The sequence below is a fragment of the Porites lutea genome, chromosome 6 (assembly GCF_958299795.1).
Source record: "Porites lutea chromosome 6, jaPorLute2.1, whole genome shotgun sequence".
Lineage (NCBI taxonomy): Eukaryota > Metazoa > Cnidaria > Anthozoa > Scleractinia > Poritidae > Porites > Porites lutea.
This window is the reverse complement of record NC_133206.1, coordinates 4406193-4430000: the sequence shown is the minus strand read 5'-3', so window position 1 is coordinate 4430000 and position 23808 is coordinate 4406193. Positions and strand designations below refer to the sequence as shown.

At 39.6% G+C, this 23808-nt stretch overlaps 1 protein-coding gene across 2 annotated transcripts; it reads left to right on the top strand.

Moving 5' to 3' along the window:
* The first annotated feature begins 1364 nt into the window (after nucleotides 1–1364).
* Nucleotides 1365–18947, top strand: LOC140941351 (uncharacterized). 2 transcript variants are annotated; one of them, XM_073390334.1, is made up of 18 exons: nucleotides 1365–1389; nucleotides 1528–1582; nucleotides 2921–2994; nucleotides 3872–4189; nucleotides 5656–5773; nucleotides 6643–6762; nucleotides 7822–7916; nucleotides 8625–8740; nucleotides 9624–9762; nucleotides 10044–10144; nucleotides 10293–10381; nucleotides 11066–11102; nucleotides 11733–11767; nucleotides 12922–13004; nucleotides 13779–13860; nucleotides 13985–14028; nucleotides 14392–14501; nucleotides 17894–18946. In XM_073390334.1, the coding sequence occupies exons 1-18, from the start codon at nucleotides 1372–1374 to the stop codon at nucleotides 17982–17984; spliced, it is 1725 nt and encodes a 574-aa protein (XP_073246435.1). In that variant the 5' UTR covers nucleotides 1365–1371; the 3' UTR covers nucleotides 17985–18946. The 2 variants fall into 2 exon arrangements, with proteins under 2 accessions (XP_073246435.1, XP_073246436.1); XM_073390335.1 differs by lacking the exons at nucleotides 1365–1389; nucleotides 2921–2994 and having other exon boundaries at nucleotides 1532–1582; nucleotides 17894–18947.
* Nucleotides 18948–23808: the final 4861 nt, after the last annotated feature.

The following is a 23808-nucleotide window of genomic DNA, read 5'->3' as shown; positions in this document are numbered from 1 at the left end:
CCACCCCACCCCCCTCCAACTCAAACTCAAATAAGCCATCACGCCCACCCCACCCCCCAAAAATTGAATAAGTACTAAAACTAATAAGAGACTTCCCCGAAGATGGAGTTTTCTTCAAAAAAGTATTTTACAGGAACCTTGCTTTGTTACTACCATTTATTGTTTTATTGCAAAATAAACATACTACACTTGCTGAAAATGTTGAAAATTTAATAAGCGCCCAGCCTCGAATAAGCGCCAACCTCGAATTAGCGCCCACTCTCAAGGTCCAAAAATTTAATAAGCGCCCAGGGCCGTTAATCGAATAAATACGGTATACAGTCAGCTTTCTCTAAGACAGGCACCTTCCGGACCGGCCCTGAATTTCCGTCTTAGAGAGGTGTCCGGCTTATACTATAGAGGGTCGAGGTTTTGAGGTTAGCCTGCACGAAGGCGCTCGGAAGTAGTGGGCGCGAGAAAGAACCGGCGGGCGAGAGAGGGAGGCACGAAAGGGGGAGGTTCCCTCTCTCCTCGCGTGTCTCCCTCTCGCGCGCCTGTTCTTTTTTTGTGCCCACTACTTCCAAGCGCCGTGTTCTACGCATCCTAGGTCGAAATAAGGCCGGACACCGGTAATGATTACGAGCAAACAATCACGGCTTCGTGGTCTAAAAGCGTAACCGTATAAACTCTACGAACTGGAACAAAATATCAAAAATTGCAATTTACTGTCATGTAGAGCACCTACATTTCCGCTTGGAGGTATACAGACAGCACTTTCCAATTGTCCGTTGATGGTTTCAAAAGCGTCCGTTGTCCATCTTAGTGTAGAGAGGTGTTCGTTTTTTAAAGAGTGTAAAGTCACAGTAAAATGACTGAAAACGGCAGGGACCAACACCAGGTGTCCGCCTTAAAAGCCCGTAAAACGGTCTATCTCTTTTTAAAGAATGCTGTTTTAGGTTTAAGGTTTAAGGTTAGGGTTAGGGTTAGGATTAGGTTAGGGTTATTTAGGGTTAGGGTTAGGGCCAGTGTCAGCCCTGACCCTAACCCTAACCCTAAAACAGCATTACAATAAAAAAAAGGGAGACTTCCACCCCGACCCCGACCTCGGCCCCGCTTTTTACTGACACCAGTACCAAGTTCTTCTTTTCCCGTGAGTGAGTACTATTGTTAGAAAGCTCCAGCCCGCTCGTCCACTTGGGAGCCTGTTTAGGCGCTCAGTTGGTCGCACTTGTTTGTCCTTTTTTTTCTCTGCGGTAAGTTGCCGCGGCCGCGCGTTTCTTGAACCTTGTCGTGTGAACACTGAAACGGCTACTGCCAATTAATGGGGGCATACATGACGCACTTACCACAATACGTGAAGCATACATGACAGTTCTAAACAAAAATTCAAAGATGGAGGACAAATCAGAGGTGTGTAAGCAGTAAAGTAGTGAAATGGCAGATACTGTAATTCATACGACTTAATGATAAGCGTATTTTATAAAATATTTTATTGTAAAACAATGTGGTAAGCCCAAGCTTAAAATTTTTTCTCTGCACCCTTTTAAGACGTCAAGAAAACGGAAGAGGGCGAAAGAAGAAACTTCCGATGTGCATATTCCTGGTATGTTGAGATAAAAAATATATAACTTAAATGTCGTGCTACTTTTTCAGTTGCTAGTGAATGAAGTTTGGTTAAAAATAAGCTTGTGGTCTTTGGAACTAGATTCTTTTTTTGTTGTTGTTGTTTTTATCTTTGGTAAAACTTCCGTAAAACTCCATACATTTATTATGAATGCAGCAAATATTTCATGCTGTTTCTCGTAATGAGTTAATATGAAGAGAGTCAAATTGAGTATGCATAATAAATGTATGGGGCTGTGGGGAAATCTTAAGTTTTCTTTTTTTTGCATGTGCATGATTTGTAATGCAAAGAGTAGAAAAAAGAATTTTAAAATTGCCTTGTCAAACACCAATACTTTTTATATCGCTACAGTAGTATGCTTACTCTGATTGGCTGCTAATTGGGCAAGTTTTTGTTAGTAGCCAGGTGTCCAAGGCATACGTAATTTGTGTTTAACTTGATAGTGAACATCAATTTTATGGTCAGTTGAGAGCTCTTATACTAGAGGTAATCAATGATGATGGGTCCATATTCATCACTACCTTACGGAAATGAAATTGAAGTCCAGTTTCCCGGCCGAGATGCCCCTGATAAAATTAATAGGTGCAGTTAATTTGCAGTCATCCGTGATAGCTTAAAAATTTCTGCCTTAGTGCCACAGGAACACCAGATTAGGATGCGTTTGGCCAAAAAGCGAAAAGGTTATCCACCGACCAGTGTCACATGACCATATCACAGGCTCTAGTGTACAACTCATTGAGGTGATGTGTTTTTTTCCCAACCCCTCCCCATCCCACAAACAACATTAGACTCATTTATCCAGAATTATTCCCTAGTTTCAACTTTGTATAGGGTGGGGGAGGGGGAACTGCAAGATATTTTCAAAAAGGTTGCACTGTTTTGTTAGGGCAACCAGGAGCTACAGAAACTTTATGACTGCTGCATCACTGTCCCAAGGACTTTTGTCTAGGATTTTAGCTTCATTTGACAAACATCCTGCTTACTGCTAGGACTCAATGTCAACATATGTGCTCATGCACAATGGTGGAAATGTGATAGTGAATCTTCAGCCTGGTGATTAAAATAATGAGAAACATGTAGTTTTTTAGTCAGCGACACAAGCAGCCCAAAAAAATAAAATCCGAGTCTGACTTCCTACAGGAGTGGAACCTTTGACTTTCTGGTGAGACAAATCCCAACTAGGAAATTCCTATCCAGGTTCCCCGATTGGGACTTGTCTCACTCTTCCAAATTTGGGATTTTTGTGGGTATTCTTTAAATACCCTAAAATATCCAAAAATGAGAGTCTGTTTATTTTTTCCTGTGATATTAACATAGGAAAGAAAAGAAAAAAGAAAGGGAAGAGTGCAAAGAGAAAAGAAAAAAGAAGGAGGTTAGCAGAGGCAAGAAAGGTTTGCAAACAGTTATTGGTATTTTATATAATCATACATCTGTTATTTTTACAAGATTTACTGAAGAAAATTGCAGACGTAAGGGTAATATTAAATTATTGTTGTAGGTCAAGTCTGTTCTCATGTTTAACCAGTGTAATATTCAACCTACAATCGGCGACAAAATATTATTGTTGAGACATTGTACTCAAATTGGGTAACTTCAGAGAACAAAAAAATCCACACCCCTCCCCTGCCCCTCCATTCAAAGTTGGGGTGTTTGTTGTTTTCTGTAGGTAGCTCAAACATTGGCACAACATTGCGTGGAGAGGAAAAGCTGTATTTCCTCCTTTTGAAGTCAGTATAACATACAAAAAGCCCAGTTTAGGGTGAAGTGTCTCAACTCATTTTGTCGCCGATTGTAGGTTTTAAGGTTTGTAGTCTGTGAATACAGTGGTCACTGAGTGGTCTCTCCTGGCTCCTTTTGCCACTAGAACATCTTGCAAGGAAAAAAATCTTCACCTCAACAAGAGAAATTCCATACTGATGATGTTAATCAATGTTTTCCAGTTATTTTAAATTTTTCCAATTTAATTTCTCCTGGTCCATTGATGCTAAATGGGAGCGCAAGAAAATAAATTTCAAATTTCACAGGAATTGAGAAAACACACTCAGGTAAAATCGTCATGGGTAAGATGTGATTTTGTGAAATTTGAAGCATTTGAAGTTTGTTTTCTTGGCCTCCCATAAGAACCTTTTCTTTGGAGTTATTTCATAAAACTTATCACATTTATAGCCCTCGAGAAGACTAAAAAAGAATGCAATCTGCTTGGTTTTAGTCCACTGAAAGTTGAAATTACTCAAAGAGTAATGGATTTTGTCTTAAACTTTCTTTCAGCAAAAGGTCAATCATGGGCAAGAGGATCTTTTCACAGCTGAAAATAGCCAGCTCCAGCCAACAGTCAACCCTTATACAGAACATCTTTTCCAAGCAGGAAATGTCCATCATGCCCGTTCACCAGTAAAGATCTCAAGCATACCAGAGCTTATTTTATTTGCATTAACACCCGATGATGCAGTTGTCCCTGATTGGTGTGATATCATCAATGTAAGAAGCATACAGAAAGTTGTTATTGTCCTTGTTAGCGGCATTGGAGCTGTGGAATTTAATAAACACCAAGAGCACTTTTCCCAGTGTAACACACTCTTTGAAAAGGTAATCTCTTGTTGACTCTCCTTTATATGACATAGTTTCTTCAAATCTGATCTGTACCATAAATGGCCTATAAATACCCAGGGCTTCTATAATAATTTAATTTTAGGGGTCCAAGCAGAGTGTTTGATAGATATGAGGCATTACAAAAAAAGAGAGAGGCATTTATTCTTATAACAGTACTGTAACAAGCTCAACAAAACTAATATGCTTTCAGCAAAAAAATTGAGAGAGTTTAGAAATAGCAGAATATCCACTCCTTTAATTGATACGTCTAGGCCATCTAGAGATCCATGTCGCTCTTTCAAATCCCAACCTCGAGGTCAGAATTCTCACCCTAGGTTATTGTACTGCCATCATTAGTCTGTCCTTACTTTGAACTTAACATTCATGAACAAGATGAAATACACAAACCCTCAGGATAATCAAGCAAGAAACTGAATGAATTGAATGATTTTGCTTCTTTTTGGTATTAAATTCCTAGTATTTTGAAGCAATTCTTATAGGGGGCGTGTATTAGAAGGGGTGTTTATTAGAACAGGGTGTCTAATACATTTTTAACAGTGCATGGAGGAGGCGTTTTTTGCAAGCGGGTGTTTATTACATCATTTACAGTAGATATACACTTCTTAATAGTTAAAACTACTATACTAGTGACTTATAATAGGCTGATCAGTAGAGAAAAGGATGTATTATTTAAATTGATGATTTTGCCCTTTAAATAATTTCCAATTATTTTTTCATATGTAAGTTTAGTTCTATAAATTCTTATCAGTAAGGACTGCAGGAGAAATATGTTTCACTTAATTTAGTGGAGATTTAAGCAAAACAAATATGCTAATAATTCTTCCATTATAATAATTTGGCTCTTTCTTCCAACAATGTTTTACAGAGCTAACTTTCTTGTTGGGACAAAGGGTGGCATAATGGTGAGAGGACTTGACTCCCACCAATGTATCTTGGTCAGAATCCCAGAAGCAACACCATACACTTTATGTGGGCTGAGTTTTCTGCTGGTTCAGTCTAGCCCACACTTGAAGAGATTTTCCTCTGGGTACTCCAGTTTTCCCCTGTAGTGTTCAACCTGATAATATACAACTACAAGTATATTGAACGGCTTCAAAAACTCTGATATAGATCAACTCATTCTTGCAATAATTACTGTATAATTATTTAGATTTGGGGTTATTTTGGTCTAAAAAATTGACGTAAAGTTAAGCTTTATCAGATATAAAGACACTCATTATTAAAACATTAAGTTTTTTTGTTGTTTTCTTTATGAATATTAATAAGATGTGATATATTTTTTATTTATTATATAAAACTGTGATAATGAAGCCATACCGGGTATGGATTTTGTGTCTCTTAAATGGACTCCTTTTTTAAAGGGGCTTCCTTGTAAGGAAAGTTTGATAATGCATTTACATTGTTAATATATCGTTTCATTCTTTAAGTTCTTATTTTTTCAGTGTGTGGCAACTTTCGCCTCAGGTCCAGATATTTCTGTACGGCTACCTCCGGAAAGTTTATTATCCGTAGACATTTCAAAACAAGAGAAAAAGAGGAGGAAACAAGCGAAACAGAATGGTAAGAATATTCATATCCAGTGTGAGCAAATATTGCCGCCGACACATTAATTGTGGACAGTGCCTCTTTCAGCCCAAAATATTCTGTATTGACGGCATAAATTTGTCCAGAATCTGGTCAAGAGCTCTTATTGGTTGATTTAGTAACATTTCACTCTTACAGCAGTTGTTTATGATTAAGAGACAAAAGACTTGAGGTCACAAAAATCAATTCTACAAAGTGATGAATCTACTAAGAAACACTCCAAATATACTGAAAGCAAATTTTGCTTTTCAAGAACTTTTTCACTTTTGGTGGTGTCAAATTTGCAGCATTATCACATGAGCCATACGGCCCCACGCGCAATTTCGTTGGAAAACCATATGACAAAAAAAAGTCTCGGATGAGGTCCTTACGCGTCAAGTGATAGAGGCAGAAAAACGCGTATGGCCCTGCTAGAAAAGGGCGTACGAAACGAGGCAAATGCTGCTATGAACGCGTTTTCGCTCCGTCAGAAAAATTCAAAAACACCACGGTCATATGATAAAGTTCTGATTGACCTAGTTAGGTCGGGTCGGACGTGAAGATATTTAGTTGTCAGTCTGGACGCACGGACCTCGTTGCGCTACCGTAGATCCGTACGTCCAGACCTCGAGCCAAATATTTTCCCGTCTGGCCCTCCCACTCAGTCAATAAGTACATATAACTCAAGAAGAAAAACAAACTTGAAAAATTTTACATTTAGAATCTCATGACTACCAGATATTTATGAAAGTATCGATTTATGTTAGCAGTTAGGAATTTTTGAGGCCAAAATGTAGACGTGTATTCACAAAGTATTGCTTTTTTTTTCTGGCATTGCATTAAATTACTATCTTTATTAAACGCAGCTGATACTCCAAAAGGAAGAGAGGATTATATTCTGACAACTGAGGAGATGCAGATGAATGATTACCCTCTCCCTGAAGATGATGATAATCATGCTGATTATAAATCGACACATAATGATGGTATGTAGTAAACATTATTATTCGTTCAAAATATTTGTAGATTTCTGATTGGCTAAAATCTCATGCTATTTAATCATAACCAGCTACCGTCGACCAAATTTGGAAGAATTTAGCGATACGTGAAAAAAAAAAACACAAAATTGCCATATTATTGAACAATTAACCGAGAAGACCCGTGGACGAGTTTGAGTCGTTTTGGTGAGTGAGTACAAAATGGTGGAACACTTCAAAATGACCTCATCGAATCACAACAACATATTGCAGTGCTTTATCCAAAAAAACTGTTCTTTTAGGAACCACCAAATAAAAGAAAAGTCAATGACCAAGTTGTAAGCAGCTTTTATTGTCTCTGATAAGTGAATAAGTAATCAAAAATAAACGAACTGACAATAATTATCCTTAATTGATCAGCACCTGCAATCAATTCAAACAGACAGAGATAATTGAGTGTGCAACGGTAATTTTTTTCAGTGTCGGTTTACTGTCGGTCAACTGTCGGTGAGCTGTCGGTTACTGTCGGTCAACTGTCGGTGAGCTGTTGGTATACTGTCGGCCAACTGTCGGCCGTGAGAAAACCAACAGTCGGCCGACATACTTTTAGGGGAGCTTTTGTTCACTTTTACCCAACAATTTTTCTTGACAGAGACGGTCATTTGCGTTGTCAAACAATAAAAGAAAAGCATGGGCTACAATTTTGTTCCTGGGTGCAATCATGCACAGGAAAGCCATACATGTCAATGTTTTCGTTTTTGTCTGCCACATTTGCAGGACCACGGTTTGTTGAGAACCAAGAATTTTCCTACCATGGCAACGTGACGTGACGGCTTCTCTTCTCTATTAAGAAAATCTCGTAGTCGTAGTATTCCTCGTTTTAGAATCGAAAGGTCTCTTTTACTGCTCCACCCTACATTAGTCCAAGCAAGGTTACCCGCAATGTTTGACGGTATTACCCATTCTTTACACAGATGAAGAGAAGCAAAGTCTCTCTTCTATAAAGGAAAGAACAACATCGCGTCGCAAAAACTGTGTAAACGGTTACAAAAAATCATTTGTTTCTAGGTTTCATTTCAACCAAAGCGTACCAGAAATCTACCAGCTCTTCAAAGGAGTCCTCTTCACACGAGTCGCCAATGTATGCTGTTGACTGTGAGATGGTAGGTAGGCTTCTAAAACACTGCAATATTTACCTTTTTTGTAAGGTAACATGTCAAGTCGCTCGAACGTCATCTCACCCGAAGTCTTGTTGCCCGAACCGCAGAGTTAAATTAAGTTTAATTTGCACTTTCCCGTAATTTTTACGCGCGTGGCCAGGTATATTGTACCCGCGTAAATAAAATAGAGCTAATTGAGTGAGAGATTTAGAGTCGCGTTCAAGGCAAACGGCAAAAGTGAATATGTACCACGTGACCAAGTGTTCCCTTAGCTTATGCTTTACTGTTCATTACTTCTACCCCAAAATTAGTAGCTTCCGGTTAGCTTGGTCTATAACAATTGTTTTGGACTGTCTTAGCTGCACTTATTCTATTTTACGAAATTCTAAACTTGCATCTGACGTCTCTATTTCATTTACTAATGTATGAAGTACCGCGCGCAAACGTAGAAGTTGAGCGAGGTTCAACTTTACGTTTACGCGCGACCTTTCATACTTTATCTATTCTATTTACGCACGTAAAAATAACGCGACAGTGGAAAACCGCCTTTATACGTAGACACGTAGCCTACGTCACGGTGGCGGCGCTTAAAGGAGGAAGAAAAAGCGGTGGGTAAAAGCGCGCAAGTGAGGAAACAAGAGGACCGATTCCTTCCATCCCCCCTCCTATGTCTCCCCCTAACAGTTTTTGTTTGTTTGCTTGTTTTTATAGTGTGAAACAGCAGAGGGATTGGAGCTAACAAGAATCTCGGTCGTCGATGAATCGTTCAATGTAATTTACGACACACTTGTTAAACCTACCAGGCCAATAATAGACTACAAAACGAAGTAAGTTATCTCAAGCTTCTCGCGATTAATCCAACTCGCTCAAATTATAGTTGACCAGTAGCTGAAAAGGGGCAACTTTGAAGTCGTAGTGGCTCGGCAATGGATATGAAGAGCAAAGCAAGCCAAGACTTAGGTATAAAAATATTGTGGTTCAGCAATGAAAACATATGTGTCTGTATATTTAGTGGCTTGTGGAGTGGTTGCCAACCAGGACCTGTTTTGTTGTTTGTTCAAAGTGGGGCTGTATTCAGTAGTTTAGTCGAATACCAAGAGAGGATAGTTTTATCCTCTCTTGCGAATACTTATTTATTTAGAAATACTTCACTCCTTTTCACCAGATTTTAAGTTATGGGTCCGCAGCTGCCGAGGAAATAAGGCTGCGTCTGCAACGCAAAGCAAGACAGTTTGTTTTTTTTCTTAATCGTACTAGTGTTTTTTGTGACCTTGCCGGTATGGCTGCACCTGCTAACATGTGACATGTGATCTGCAGTAAAAGTTCAAGTAAACTAAAATGGAAATATTTCCGTAATGTCATGCGCTGGAAAAAATCTTCTATAGATAATAGAGAGATTTAGAGTGACATTTTGGCAAACGGCCAACGGCAGACTAAAGTTGAATATTTCTCAAGATAGAACATGAGCAGATAAAAACAGTTTAAAACAATTCTTATAGATGAAAAAAACGTGAAACTACTACTACTTATTTTTTTGGTAGAAGTAAAGAAACGTTACGCGACTCTAAATCTCCCTATTATTTATAGAAAATTACGCAAAAATAGCAACAGCACAACAGCACAAAATCCATTAGTCTTGCGGGAAATCCTCTAAGATCTTCAAGTTAGGGGTATAGATCCTTACTTGCGTCTCCCCCTTTTTTTGTGAAGGTTTAGTGGCATTACAAAGAAGACACTTGAAAATGTTACTACAATATTAGATGATGTCCAAAAATGTTTAATCGATCTTCTGCCGCATGATGCAATTTTGATCGGACATTCCTTGGAAAATGATCTGCGAGCCCTGAAGGTGAGTTCATTTCACAGTTTAGTGTCAACTGTTGTCCCGCGTTTTGAAAGAAAATAAAAAACGTGACCATTATTCCACCAAGAAAGGTTTCTCTCTTTATCCATTCGTTTTGGATTCCTAAAACGCAACTAATGTAAGATGCGTTTAATTTTCCTAGTAACAAAATACCCTTGAAACCTTCAATCTTTAAGGTATTCTTATTTCATCTGTCAAGATATTCTCTGATTGTATACAAATCATTGTATTTCTCTAATGTGTACCTTATATTTATTTATTTCTAGCTGCATCACAGACGTGTGATTGACACTTCAGTCTTATATGACAGTAGTAGTGGTCCTTTATTTAAATCTTCACTCAAATGTCTCACTAAACGGTTTTTGAAGTAAGTGTTCAATCGCGTGCGTACTTTCCACCTTTTTCGAAGGGCATCTTAGTAATTTCCAGTTTGTTTATTGGCAATATTCATTTGTAATCTTTGGCCTGCACTTCTGTGTTTCTTGCGATGTAATTGAAACTTTTTCTATGTACAGTAAAAAGATTCAAAATGGATCAGATGGCCATTGTTCAATCGAAGATGCTAAAGCCTGCATGGAGTTGGTTCAACTGAAAATTAAAAATGGTAAATTTGTTTACTTTATCTTCACAAGAGAACAGATTTCTGACTCCGTGCTGTGTGTTACAAGACTCGAAAATCCATCTTTTAGAGCTGGTGTAGTATTATACTACGCTAATTCCCAAAACTATCAGCAAGAAAACGCGTAACATTTCCTCAAAGCAATACATACTCATTACCTCACCGCATAATATTAAGTAATAGGAATGCAACGAGGAGAAACGTTGAAGTTCTCAACGGCCACCAGGAAATGGGGTGGGTTTAGATCGCGAAAATTGTCCGTGGTCCCGGAGCACCATCATTAAAAATGACCATTTTTCAGACGGAGTGGCGAATCTTATAGTCGAGGGGCGCAAAGCATTACAACCGCTGTGAGCATGCGCGATCCCGCGAGGAAATGCGCAAGATTATAAAGAATTCTTGTGACGAGCTAATTAATTATGCAGTGAGAATAGTGGCTCGAATGTGAGTAGTAGAAATGTAGAAGACTAATGCTTGGGTTACATCTCGCCTGATTTGTAGACCTCTGCATTTCTCCAAGTTTAGTTTTTTCATCAGTTGTCGAGTGGACATACCAAGTTTGCTTGAGAGGCCCCGAGGGAAGTTACACCTGGCAGAGCGTTTCATGTTTTCTTAATTCTATTTTTTCCTTGCCTTGTTAACGTTATTCCTTGTTTGTTTGTTTTTTAGGTCCAAACTTTGGAAAACCGTCAATGAATAAAGAAGGGTATGCAACTTAGTTCAAAATATTCACGTACAGATAATTCCATCAGTTATTTGTTAGAAAAAGGAGGCCCGGCCCGTAAACACTTGCTTATCATGAGACAAAGTTCTCTCTGCTTTTTATAACAGGTTTTTTAAAAGACGATCACTCTCCGCATTAACATTTTGGATTTTTGGTGTAGGCTTTTTCTTGCAATTGTTTTTAAGAAAGCAAATCATATCTCAGTCAAGGGTGGTTCATGTTTAGTACCCTACAGGCTTGAAACAAAGCTGATGGTAATCGACATAGAGTGGGCTTTTTTGATCCCTTTTTTTATTCCTTTACGTTTATTTTTATTACTTGCCAAGCCCTTCTTTGGAGTAAAACCATTTTGGAGTTTTTACAAATAATAAATGTATGAAGAAGGATTTGTTGCCAGTCACAGCAGGGGATGAAGAATACTGTCTCTCTCGCCTCAGGCGCCGCTACAGCGCAGAAAAAAATCGCATGTATAAAGGTTGCTTCAAGGGTCTAGTAATTGGTGCACTGGCATTTCTTTCGTTTTCTTTAGACAGATGGTGAGAGTTAATATAGGAAATGATGAATACATAACTTAAGTCATCGTTTCTCTTTTTACGTGATATTTATCAACAGGTTATTTGAGAGGATCGCTCGCAAAGGAAGGATAGGTATATTAGACATTTTTCCTATAGTTTATATTATTATTATTATTATTATTATTATTATTATTATTATTATTATTATTATTATTATTATTATTATTGTTATTATACATGGTACTCTCTAAACTGCCTTATTGGCTAAGATCCTACAGTTAATTTTGGTAATAAGCACAAAGTACAGATTAGTTTCGTGCGCGCGCAATGCACAATTTCCACGTGCAATTTGAAACTATGTTCCTTGGTGCGGTGTGTTTGTCGTTATTTTCTTCAGTACAATTCTGACTAGATTCGGCTTTTGTGAAATCCGGTATAATCAAGGACTCGGTAAGTGTTGTAAGCCTTTGGCCTCGGTTGACAAAACTTACCTCGATCTTGATTATTCTGAAAAAAAAAACGCATCCAATAATTGTTAACTATGCTCAACTGAAATGGAAGTTTTGATCATCATCGTTCACGATGGACCAAACATCTTCATGCGCATCTAAACCTGAAACTGAAAATAAGGGAACTTTTTCTTTCGATGATTATCCCTGGATTCGCTCTGGCGAAGGAGTAGCGCTGGATACTTCACGTTTAAAATCACTCTGACGGTGATCCGTTCACCTTACAGTTGACCTTCGTGGCAGCCGTTTCCGCAGGAGTTCGTCGAGTTGGAAAGGGAGCTAAATAGAATCCACCTTTTTTGCTCTCGGCCCTCACAGTTTTCTTGGTTTGACTGTAACTCAGTTGGTAGACAGCAAATTACTTCTTCACCGAAGGCCGCACTCTTTATTTATTGCTTTTTGGTTGGTTGTTTCTTTGTTGTTTGGCTTGTAATGAAAAAACTATACAAGCAGAAACTCGTTGGTAGGAATCTCTCACCCATGGAGCTTATTTAGTTGTTTTTAGCAAGTGTTTAATTGTTTTTGGATATATAAGCTTGTTGCATCAAACAAAGCGTTTACGTGGTAGAAGAATTAAGACTGATTACTCTCCCAAGAGAAGATCCCGAGAATAAATTTTTAAATCTATTTTTGTGTGAATAGCCCAGTGATTTGAGGCTAACCAACTAACCGACGTCTCATACCGACCGGAGACTGTCGTCGTGAGTCGTCGTGACCCACGATGATTCAAGATGATTGGAGACTAATCCTATTATTATGATCTTGTACTATTCGTAGGAGCCATGCTTGACTCCCCAGGAGTGTTAAGAAAATTTTGTAGTGGTGCAAGACACGCCGTTTCATGTACTTCAGATGACGAGGTAATGTCGCTTCTTAAAAACTAAACTCCTTTGGGTTAATCATCACCGTACCTGGGGAGTTTTTGAAACTTTCTCGTTTGGTGATAATTAAAAGTGGCTCTGAGCTTTACCCACGGGGGGCTCTCACATTCGATCAGGTTACAATACCGTATTTCCTCGAATAAGCGTCCTCCCCCGAGTAAGCGCTCACCCCCTAGGCCAAAATATCAAATAAGCGCCCCCTCGAATAAGCTCCCCCTTTCCCTTTGTGTAATGGGACTTCAGTACGCTTGATAACCAATGCCCTCCTCGATTAAGCGCACTCTTTTTTAAAAACGCCCCTTCTTTGAACCGAAATTTTCAATAAGCGCCCGAACTCTTATTCGAAGAAAAACGTTCTTAGAATAATGATCATTTACTTTAATATCGATAGGAGAAATTTGCTTTCTTTTGCGGCCATTTTGAACTTTGCGGTCTGCTGGTACGACATCTGCAACCAAGAAATCTTCGGAGCCGCTCGTATCTCTGATAATATGTCGCTTCACATTCGGCAAGCGATTGGATCTTCCGAGAGTTTTTCGACTGTCCCAGACCCCCGATATTTCTTGGCTCCAGATCTCGCACCATCTGACCGAAAAATTCGAAACGGCCGCCAAAGAAAACAAAATCCACTCATCGATGAAGTAAGTTAAATCTTTATCTAAATGTTTTAACCCGATCGAATGTGAAAGCCCCCATGTGTTAGCACCTGTAGGCGCTTATTAGGCCACCAATGACCATTGTCCTTATTTCTAGGTGGTGTCCCAGGCGGTGGAGCTAGTCAAAACCGCAGATCTATTGTGGGCTCATTTACATCAACCTGAAATGTTTCTCAAAGGTCAGCGGCATTATAATTGCAGACGGAACCTTTATTACGTTCTTTTAAACGTCTCAAACTGATGCATACATTTCATTGAGACAAGAAACTATTTTGAACCAACTTTTGTCTCATATCTTCGCAGGGGAAACGTGTAACGATGAGGGAAAAGAAGATCAAAGATGGAAGGTAACTTATTGAAATAAGTCCTTGTTTAGTTTTATAGGCTAGGGGAAAAGAAATGTTTTTGTAAAAATGACTGGACTGCTTGTCAAAAAGTGTTAAAAGATTTTTTGGTGGCGGAAGGGGGTGGGAGATAGTTTCCAGGTTATTTTATGTTTTTGAAGTATCGGCTCAAAGTGACGGCAGTGTCTTTAACAATTTTATGTCTCCTTGTAGAGCTGTATTGGCAGGCTAATATAGGATATGCAGTCTGGAAACATTTACTTCAAACAGTTGTTACAAATTTGGTCCCGAGTGTTCTGAGGTTCCTGACTTAAACAAAGCACCTTGGGCGTCACATTTGTGAAGTTGTTTTCTTTTTGTCAACAGGAAGTGCTAAAGTCGGTAGACTCTAAAATCCTAGAAATTCACCAGGCCCTACCGAAAGACACTTTGTTTTTTGTGATGTTTGGTTGCGGGGATTTATCTCTCGTCACAAGGCAAGTTGTTATTTTACGCAATTTTAGATATCGTAAATCCTACCTAGCTACTTTAAAATGGAATCTTGAGCCAGTTAGTTATTACAATGTTTAGACGCCGTTTAAGTTGTTTGGTTGCGCGATAATCCTGCTACAAGTTTAATTGTTTGATAGGCATTGGTCAGTTACTAAGTCCAGGAGTGTTTCACTAAGTTTCCACAAAAATCACCTTTCTCAAACCCTGAAGGTTACTGGATAGCAGCAAAGTAACGATAAAGATCCTTATTTTACGTGGGAAATGAACCGGTAATAGTGCACATTTGACAGACAAAGATGAGGCCGACGGTGCATTCGTTTTACCTCCTTCTCTCCATCAGTTCTCCTTTTTACTGGTGTTAAAAGCTACTTTTAAAAAGCTACAAGGAAAAGAGTAAAAGACGAAACAAGGATTGAGGTCCCACCTGGAAATCGAACTCGAAATCTTCCGCACAGAAGGCCGCGCACGTTAGCTTATCAAGAAACAACCTACCCAAGGCTTATAGGGCTTCATCAAGAGAGGATAAAGGGGACAGAGAAGGCATCCCCCATACACACCCTATTCCATAGGTAATTCGTCTCGAGTTATTTTTAGAATCGGGATCAAAAAGCTACCTCGCGCGCAGCGTGGATGTTTCGTGGAGGTTTCGCATGACTAAACGCCGTGCAAAACATGTCGGGCGAAAGGCAATGAAAGCGTAAAGAGACCGACAGCATTTCTGAATATTGATGCCAAATGAGTAGTCGCTCACCTGGGAAAAGGAAATCGCTGGACTCTTTGACAACTCTTGAAATCAGTTTAACTCGCAGTTGTCGTAACCGGTCTATTGAAACCGGTCGTTTGTACAATAAAGCAAGTAGGACGCCAAGTGTTATTTTGTTGAATAATAAAAGAATAAATATCATATCTCTTCAAACTGTAAATTATAAACGATCCTGAGAGAATATTCAGTGTGTTAAGGATTTTCCTGCTGTACTGTTAGCTCTATACAAGAGAGGAATGGCGATTCTTTTTTAATTTCCGTTTCGATGACACAGCTTTAGCAGAAATCTCTCTTTAGTCGTTTTCGTCGACAAAACGAATAGCAATATCGCTCTCCGCGTCTTCCGCCATTTTTTTAGCGTCAATTCGTGTATGGTCGGCCATTTGTTTCAAAATTATGACCCGATATACGTGCGGTTTTTTCCCACGTATACTTGCAATCATTCCTGCTACACGATATACGTTCGTTTTTTTGTCACGTATACTTGCGTTTTATTCCTAAGTATATGACCATTTTCTTCTATTGACAAATGGTTCTCCTTTCACATATCTTGCTTAGAACTTTGTATCCCCTTTAACTGCTGGAAACCCGCACTGTCATAAAATAGGAATCAGTCACAAATGTAGAACGCTTTCTCGACGGGTAAGGGGTTGGACCTCGGGGTGGAGCCTCCCCGTACAAATATTTGTTAAGTACCTCTCCGGGATTTCGGGTGGAGCCTCCCCGTATAGGCCATCATAGGGAGTACCCTCTCCCCTGGCATAGGAAGAAATAATCACATCCCCGGACAAAGAAACTTACATGCATGCATGTAGTTATTCCACAGATCCATGATTTACGGAGAAAACCATAGAAACTACAATCTCTATTTAGCCGTAATACTAAATTAAAGCTTTAGGCTTAAACAAAGGTCAAAGAAAATTAAAACACTTTACAACTGCATCTGAGGTCAACTTCTAGCAGGAAGACCTAAAGAACCATAAACCACAGGAGATGATGACTCAGTATGCAGGTAATTATCTGTAGTGCTAGAACTTTAAGTTTAACTTAATTATTCCATCGTTCATATAGTACAAAACTCAGTAAATCCAAAGCCGGGGGCTTATACGACCTGTGGTCAAAATAACAGAAATTATTTTATGTAGAAATGAAGTCATTGAAGGCTAAATTTCGAAACTAAAACAAGATACAAAACTTAAATTAAGTAATGCAAGCAGTCCTATAGCAGAGGTAAAACTAGAAGTACTAGTGACAAATAAACTAACAATGAACTATGATAATCCTGCGCTAATTCAATCCAGGCTTAAAAAGTAAAGTTTTAGTTTCTATTTAAAGTCAGTGGTGGTAAGGCTGTTACAGAGAGTGAAGGGTATATCAGTGGGATATCCTTGGCCAAATAATCGGGGCGTGAGAACTAATAGCAAATTGATACCTGAGGGACATTTTATGCAAGTTGAACGAGAACGAGTTAGATAACCGTGAAAATCACAATTAAAGTGGAGGAGCACTAAGGAAAGAGAGGCAGGTGGAAGGCTATTAAAGTCAGTGAGAATACCAGGGAAATAATAAAAAGCTTCGAGACTAGGAGGCTTAGAACGTGTTCGTGGAGGCGAAAAGGTGGTAATTCGCGCGCGAGAGAGAAAAGAAGAAAAACCAATCTGTTCAAGCAGACTCTCAAGGTCATGTTTCACATTATCAAGAGCTTATGAGTCGTGTTTTGCCTGTCGGACGCTAATTTCTAACTGAATCGATCGTTGTTTCGGTCAGCATTTGTGAAATAGCGTACACAGTCTCTCAAGAGACAATCCACGGATTCCAACAAATCGGTTGTCGGGGAGCCAACAACCACCACTACTGGCGGTGAGGGCAGTGAATAAGAACCAAACCTTGCTCGAAATTAACGCGGCCATTGTGGCCATGCTTGATTCAGACTGAAGTTAGTTTTCAGCTCCATCGTACATGAAGGGGGTTTTTTGGTGACGGTATAATTCGGTGCCTCTTGTACGACGACTTTCTGTGACCCCATATACCACGTGCTTGTTTGTAACGCATATATATGGGATATTTTGTGCGCATATATATGCGCGTTTGTAAGAAAATGGTCATATACTTGGGAATAAAACGCAAGTATACGTGACAAAAAAACGTACGTATATCGTGTAGCAGAAATGATTGCAAGTATACGTGGGAAAAACCGCACGTATATCGTGTCATAATTTTGAAACAAATGGCCGACCATATTCGTGAAGGACGCGTGGCTCTGAGCGTGGGTCATCCACGCGGAACACATTCGCGCTATGTGATTGGCTGTTGTCTAATTCCCCACGGGATCTGTGGTCTTAAAAATAACTTGAGACGAATTACCTATGGAATAGGGTGTGTATGGGGGATGCCTTCTCTGTCCCCTTAATCCTCTCTTGGGGTTCATCTAACCTGCGTGCGCGACATGCGCTTGGAAGTAATATAATAAGCGCAACGAATTCTATCTCGCATATACTTCCACGCAGCTATCTCGAGAGAGGAACGTGTCGCGAAAGCCTCAAAACATTCACGTTGCGGACGAAACACTGTTATCATCGTATAAATCTTTAATGTTGGTATCTCTTTTTTTAGACTTCAGAAGGATCGGAAGTCAAATAAAGCAGAATTAAAGAAAGCCGTGAAGATTGCAAAGAAAGGCTTGTGTTTTATTAAGATCACGTGATGGTTTCATCTTGACGTAATCACTTGACAGGAAAGAAACGATAGTCGACTCGGCAACAATCAGTTCAAGTCCGGGGAGGATGTGAAAGACATGGATCAAGGTTGAAGTTTCTCTGTGTTTTCCACTGAGCTTTTTGCGCAAACCATTTTTAAAAGTCAAAAGTTCAAAATGAAAATTTTTCTAAACTATTCATTCGTAGAATTTTAAAGAGGAGCACTGAGGTTTTCTTTAGATAAGTTTAGCCAAAAATCGTCCCTGACACATATTCAGCGTTAAATTTAATAAAACTTCTACAAGTTTAATTTACAAGTGTAGCTATTGCTTTAGAGTCTGGAAATAAAAGGAACACTTGTAAATTACACTTATAAATGTTTACTGTTTAATTGATGCAGGATCGAATCCTTGAGAGATACAAGATTTTTGTAATAGCCGTCACATAGCGTCCTTATGAATACCAGTTCATCAATTTTGGCAATTAAGAATTCCAGCAAGTCATATCTAAATGAAAAAGGCAAGATCTCAAAGATCAAAATGACAACAGCCCAGCCATATATGAAGTGCTTATTGAGACTATACCCGCGTACATTCTTGGACATAAGTGACGTACTTTGCCTAGCAACGTTCCTGTGACCACCCCCAATGTTTGCTCTTTTTCTGCGGGGTAGGCTCGCGCGAAATATGGGTGCGCGTCAAGTGATGCGCGGGGGAGATGAGAACGCGAAGAGAAAGGTAGCGTTCTTTCTCCTCGCACGAGGATAGCGCTGCCGTTGATATTTGCCTCTACATTTCACGTGCGCCTGTTACGAAGGCTAAAGAAACACTTTAAACACAGACACAGAAGGGAAGCACCGGGTGGTTATTAAATAAACAGGCACCATTTTGTGTCGCCTTCAAATTAAAGCAATCATTTATTTTTACACATTGCGTCCAGTACGAACGGCGTGAATAACGAAAATTTCTGATATTTACATCTTTTATCTATACATCTAAAGGTTATGTTAATTAAAGTAATTTATTTACATTTGTCGCCTTCAAATTAAATCAATCATTTATTTTGACACATTGCCTCCACCAGTACGAACGTGAATAAAGAAAATTTCTGATATTTACATGGTCTTACATCTTTTATCTGTACATCTAAAGGTTATGTCAATTAAAGAAATCTATTTACATCGCTCTCAAGACGGATGTGGGGGGGGGGGGGGTGGAGGAGGGGGGTAAACTGTTCTGTAGCTTTGATAACAAATCGGTGGGAGAATTCACTGAAAAGAGAAGTATCTCAAGCGCTGAGCACTGACATCTTAGCCCGTATGGGGCCTGTTGTAATTTACAGCCTACACAGGATTTAAAGACATTTATTGGGCTTGGATTCTAACCTTTTTGAATCTATTATGTCGTGTACTGAGTTGATTTTTCGATGTCTCGAAACAAGCAAAACTTGATCAAATATTACTTGTAGAGCTGAAATGAATCTTCCTCGTATTATTGATACTATTAACAAAGAAAACTATTACAGCTCGGACCGCGTAGGTTCAAGCGTTGCATTGTCAAACAAATACATATTTCAACACTCAAAGAAACCTGCTAGAATTTTTTTAACAATTTTAAGAACGATTTTTTCCCTTACTTAAAAGATAAAAGCAAGGTAACTGAAAGGAAAGAAAAGGATGATCGAAAGTTGCAGAATCTACCAAATCACAAGATTATTTTGTCCTCTTTGCGGTTTTAATAAAAATCAATGGACGAAGTTTGCATTATCACGATTATATTTTTGTACTGATTTATTACCAAGCGAGTCTGATGTAACTTAATTGTTATCTATTTGCTGCTTTATTATTTCTTCTTGTTTTATCTTTTAAAACTTTAATTTGCAACTGCACTATTAGAACTTATAGGCATGCAAATAAAGCTAATGTTGTTTTCGTTTTTGTTGTTGTAAAAGTTTAAATCAGTAACCAATTTCTCTGAACACGTAGAAACGGGATGTTACGGTATATAATTTCTATTTACAGTGTATATGGTATATCCGGCCAAATGCAAGTTCACGCAAATAAAGCAACTTTTTCCTTGAAGTCTATAAAAGGTTCGTCCTCGGAATGACTGAAACCTGTTCCCAGAAACCCTTGCACAGCGGGTTTTGAGCGAGCATATGTTGAAGTTTTCCACCAGTATCTAGGTGGTTCCGTCGTCTAATTGGACCAAAACATTTTTGTTTTATGCAGTGCTCGTTGTCGTTTCGTGTTTTCCCGTCTTTTGATGATTGATTTTTGAAGTGTTCTTCTAGACAATGAGTGGTCCCTTATTTGCCTTGGGGAAGTAGAGGGAGTTAGTACCCGAGTGGCAGTGAAAATTGCCACCCACGAGGAAGGCGCGCGGCAAGTGGGGAAAGGTCGCCTTACTCGAGGGCTGTGTTTTTCATAAACGCCCGCTTAATTATTTTGTTTGCTCTACTATCCCTCGGGAAAATAAGGCACTGTACTCATGGTCTACCTCTCTTCACTGTAAATAAATCCGTAATCAATTTCCGCTGGTAAGTACAGCCAGAGCGACTTAATGGAGATGCAGGATCATACAGCTTTCCCAGATGTCAGAAGTCCTCCTATATCTTTTGTTGGCTCTGCAGTGAAAGAAAGCAACAGACAAGCTAATTTCTGTAATTTTTATCAAGTTAACTAATAACAAGAGAGGATAAAGGGGACAGAGAAGGCATCCCCCATACACACCCTATTCCATAGGTAGTTAGTCTCGAGTTATTTTTAAGACCACAGATCCCAAGGGGCATAAGACAACAGCCAATCACATAGCGCGAATGTGTTCCGCGTGGATGACCCACGCTCAGAGCCACGCGTCCTTCACGAATTGACGCAGAACAAAATGGCGGAAGACGCGGAGAGCGATATTGCTATTCGTTTTGTCGACGAAAACGACTACAGAAAGATTTCTGCTAAAGCTGTGTCAGCGAAATGGAAATTAAAAAAGAATCGGCCTTCCTCTCTTGTATAGAGCTAACAGTACAGCAGGGAAATCCTTAACACACTGAATATTCTCTCAGGATCATTTATAAATTACAGTTTGAAGAGAGCAATTTCTGGTTTGATATTTATTCTTTTATTAGTCTTTTATTAGTCTTTTATTACACTTGGCGTCCTACTTGCTTTATTGTACAAACGACCGGTTTCAAAACACCGGCGAAATTTCTCATTTTATTAAAGCACTGAGGTTACGACAACTTCGAGTTAAACTGATTTCACGGGTTGTCAAAGAGTCCAGCGATTCCCTTTTCCCAGGTTAGCGCCTACTCATTTCGCTTCAATATTCAGAAATGCTTTCGATCTCTTTACGCTTTCATTGCCTTTCGCCCGACATGTTTTGCACGGCGTTTAGTCATGCGAAACCTCCACGAAACATCCACGCAGCGCGCGAGGTAGCTTTATCCCGATTCTAAAAATAACTCGAGACGAATTCCCTATGGAATAGGGTGTGTATGGGGGACGCCTTCTCTGTCCCCTTTATCCTCTCTTGCTAATAAGCGAGAAGACCAGCTATGACCAGGTGGGGAATTTTTCTGCGTAGGGAGGAGTGGGAGGGGGAGGGCTACTCCTATACAAGCTTTACGGGCCGGTGCACACTGGCGAAAAGGTAGCTACGCCTCCGGTATAGAAAAAGATTTTCAGGTCTCAAATAAGGTAACACCAGGTAACTGTCTCAGGGGGGAGGGGTACTCTTATACAAGCATTACAGGCTGAATAACACATGTGCACACTGGCATACAGGCAGTTACGCCTCCTGCTTGAAAACAGAGTTTCGGGTCTGAAATAGGGTTACAATAGCTAACTGTCTCAGGAAGTATGCCGGCCGGACACCCGAATAGTACGCTTTCATCGCGCAGACGTAAAAGATGCTAATTGTTATAGAAGGAAATACAAAAAAAAATAACAATGATAAATTGTCGGTCTTTGCTGTGTTGTGTTAACCATAGACTCGTGGCATCAGAACTTTTGAAACTACGGATTGATCGATCTATTGATTGATTGATTGATTGACTTTTTTCCGGCCTGCAACTGAAAACTGACCTCATGTGTTCAAATTAGCATGATCCTTTTATCCTGTGTTGGTTTCTTTTTACTCTGCACAACGTGTTTTTCAATCCGTCGTCCGTGCTTTAATTTACTCTTTTTCTGTCGTTGTAAAAATTTAAATTCCGTTTCAAAACTCGAACTTCGCACGTGCTGAATTTAATGCTGATGAAAAAAAATCTATTTTTCATTTTTTTTTTTTTTAAACTGAGCAACTCACCTTTCATTGGCCAAATTTCATTGTCACGTCATCCCCAATCAGCACGAATGGCGCCCAATACTTCACGGCTTTGAATTCTTGGGTCTCCCGTATACGTTCCATGGCATGATGAAGGGACTTACTTGCACTTTGCCCCGCTACCAAATGTTTGTAAAAATGTCTCATAAACTCCAAAGTCTCTTCGTCGTCGAGCGCCCACAGTGACGCGATAACAGAACGTGCACCGGCTCCTAAAAAGGCACGAGCAATTCCAACCACGCCTTCGGCTTTGATCTCCCCTCGTGCACTGAAACAGCAGCTTAAGACAACAAGCTTGGCGCGCAATTGTGCATCCAAAACATCTCTCATTGTCAAACGAAAGTCCTCCTCTTTCGGCCTTTTAGCATCAGCAAGATTAGGAGACAAAATAATTTCTCCGTTTTCTGGACAACCATGAGCTGCAATGTGTACTAAAGAAACTGATTTGAGCCTTCTCAAAACTTGATCTTTTGTAGCGTTCCTACCAGTGAGAGGTTGAATATTAAGAATCTGTCCGATCATTTGTACTTCTTTCTCAGCACCCGGAAGCGGTTTGAATTTGTCCCCTTTGATGCGTACGGTTTCCACCCACGGATTACCAACAAGCAGTGCACCAGATGTACTATGGCGGTCCTCCGGACACTCTGCCAGCAGCCTCAAGCTTCTTAGTGATGGAGCCAACCGAATTCTCATCGTTTCAGACAAATACCTGGAATTCTGGTCCACAAGGGCAACATAAGGAATCAAAAATGATGAGCGGTCAGGGACAATGATGAGTTCGTCACCTTTTATCAAGTGTGAAAATGGAGCGATAAACACGTCATACAATGTTTTAAGAGCAACACTCTCTTCATCTTCTGGCTCATCCCGGGAGCGATCCTTGCCACTCACATCGAATTTGACAACAATCTTTTTGTACGTTTCCTGAATTAGTGATGATAAGTCAACACTGATCCCCTTTTGGATAAAAAGACACCCCTGTTCTTTAAGCAGTAACCACAAACTCACTAGTTTTTTATCTTCTGCTACAAAAATCGTAGGTGAAGAAACAAGTCCTGAAATTGTCATTATTAGTTCCATCTGCTGTTCTGATGACGGTCGAATTGATTCCCTGACGCAATATCGTGATTCCATGAGATCCATGAGAGCTTGTGCTCGTCCCGCCTCAGCTGTGGAAAGTGCCTCAAGGGTTCTACCTTGTTGTGATTGAATTGTCCTTAAAAGAGTATAACTCGTATCATGTTCATTCCGAAGATTGATTTTCCACTCGTCTTTCCCGGGCAGGAGATCCCTCATTTCCTCGACCAGTTTTATAGAGGATTTAGCACACTCCTCGGCTTTAATAACGCCGCCAAGATTGAAAAAACTACAAGCAAGGTTGTTATATGCAGTTCCTTCAGACTTTCCAGTCTTTCTTGCGATACTTAGACTCAGCTGATAGAGCTCGATTGCTTTCTCCAAATCACGGAGATCGTGATATACAAGGCCAAGGTTGTTACATGCAGTTCCT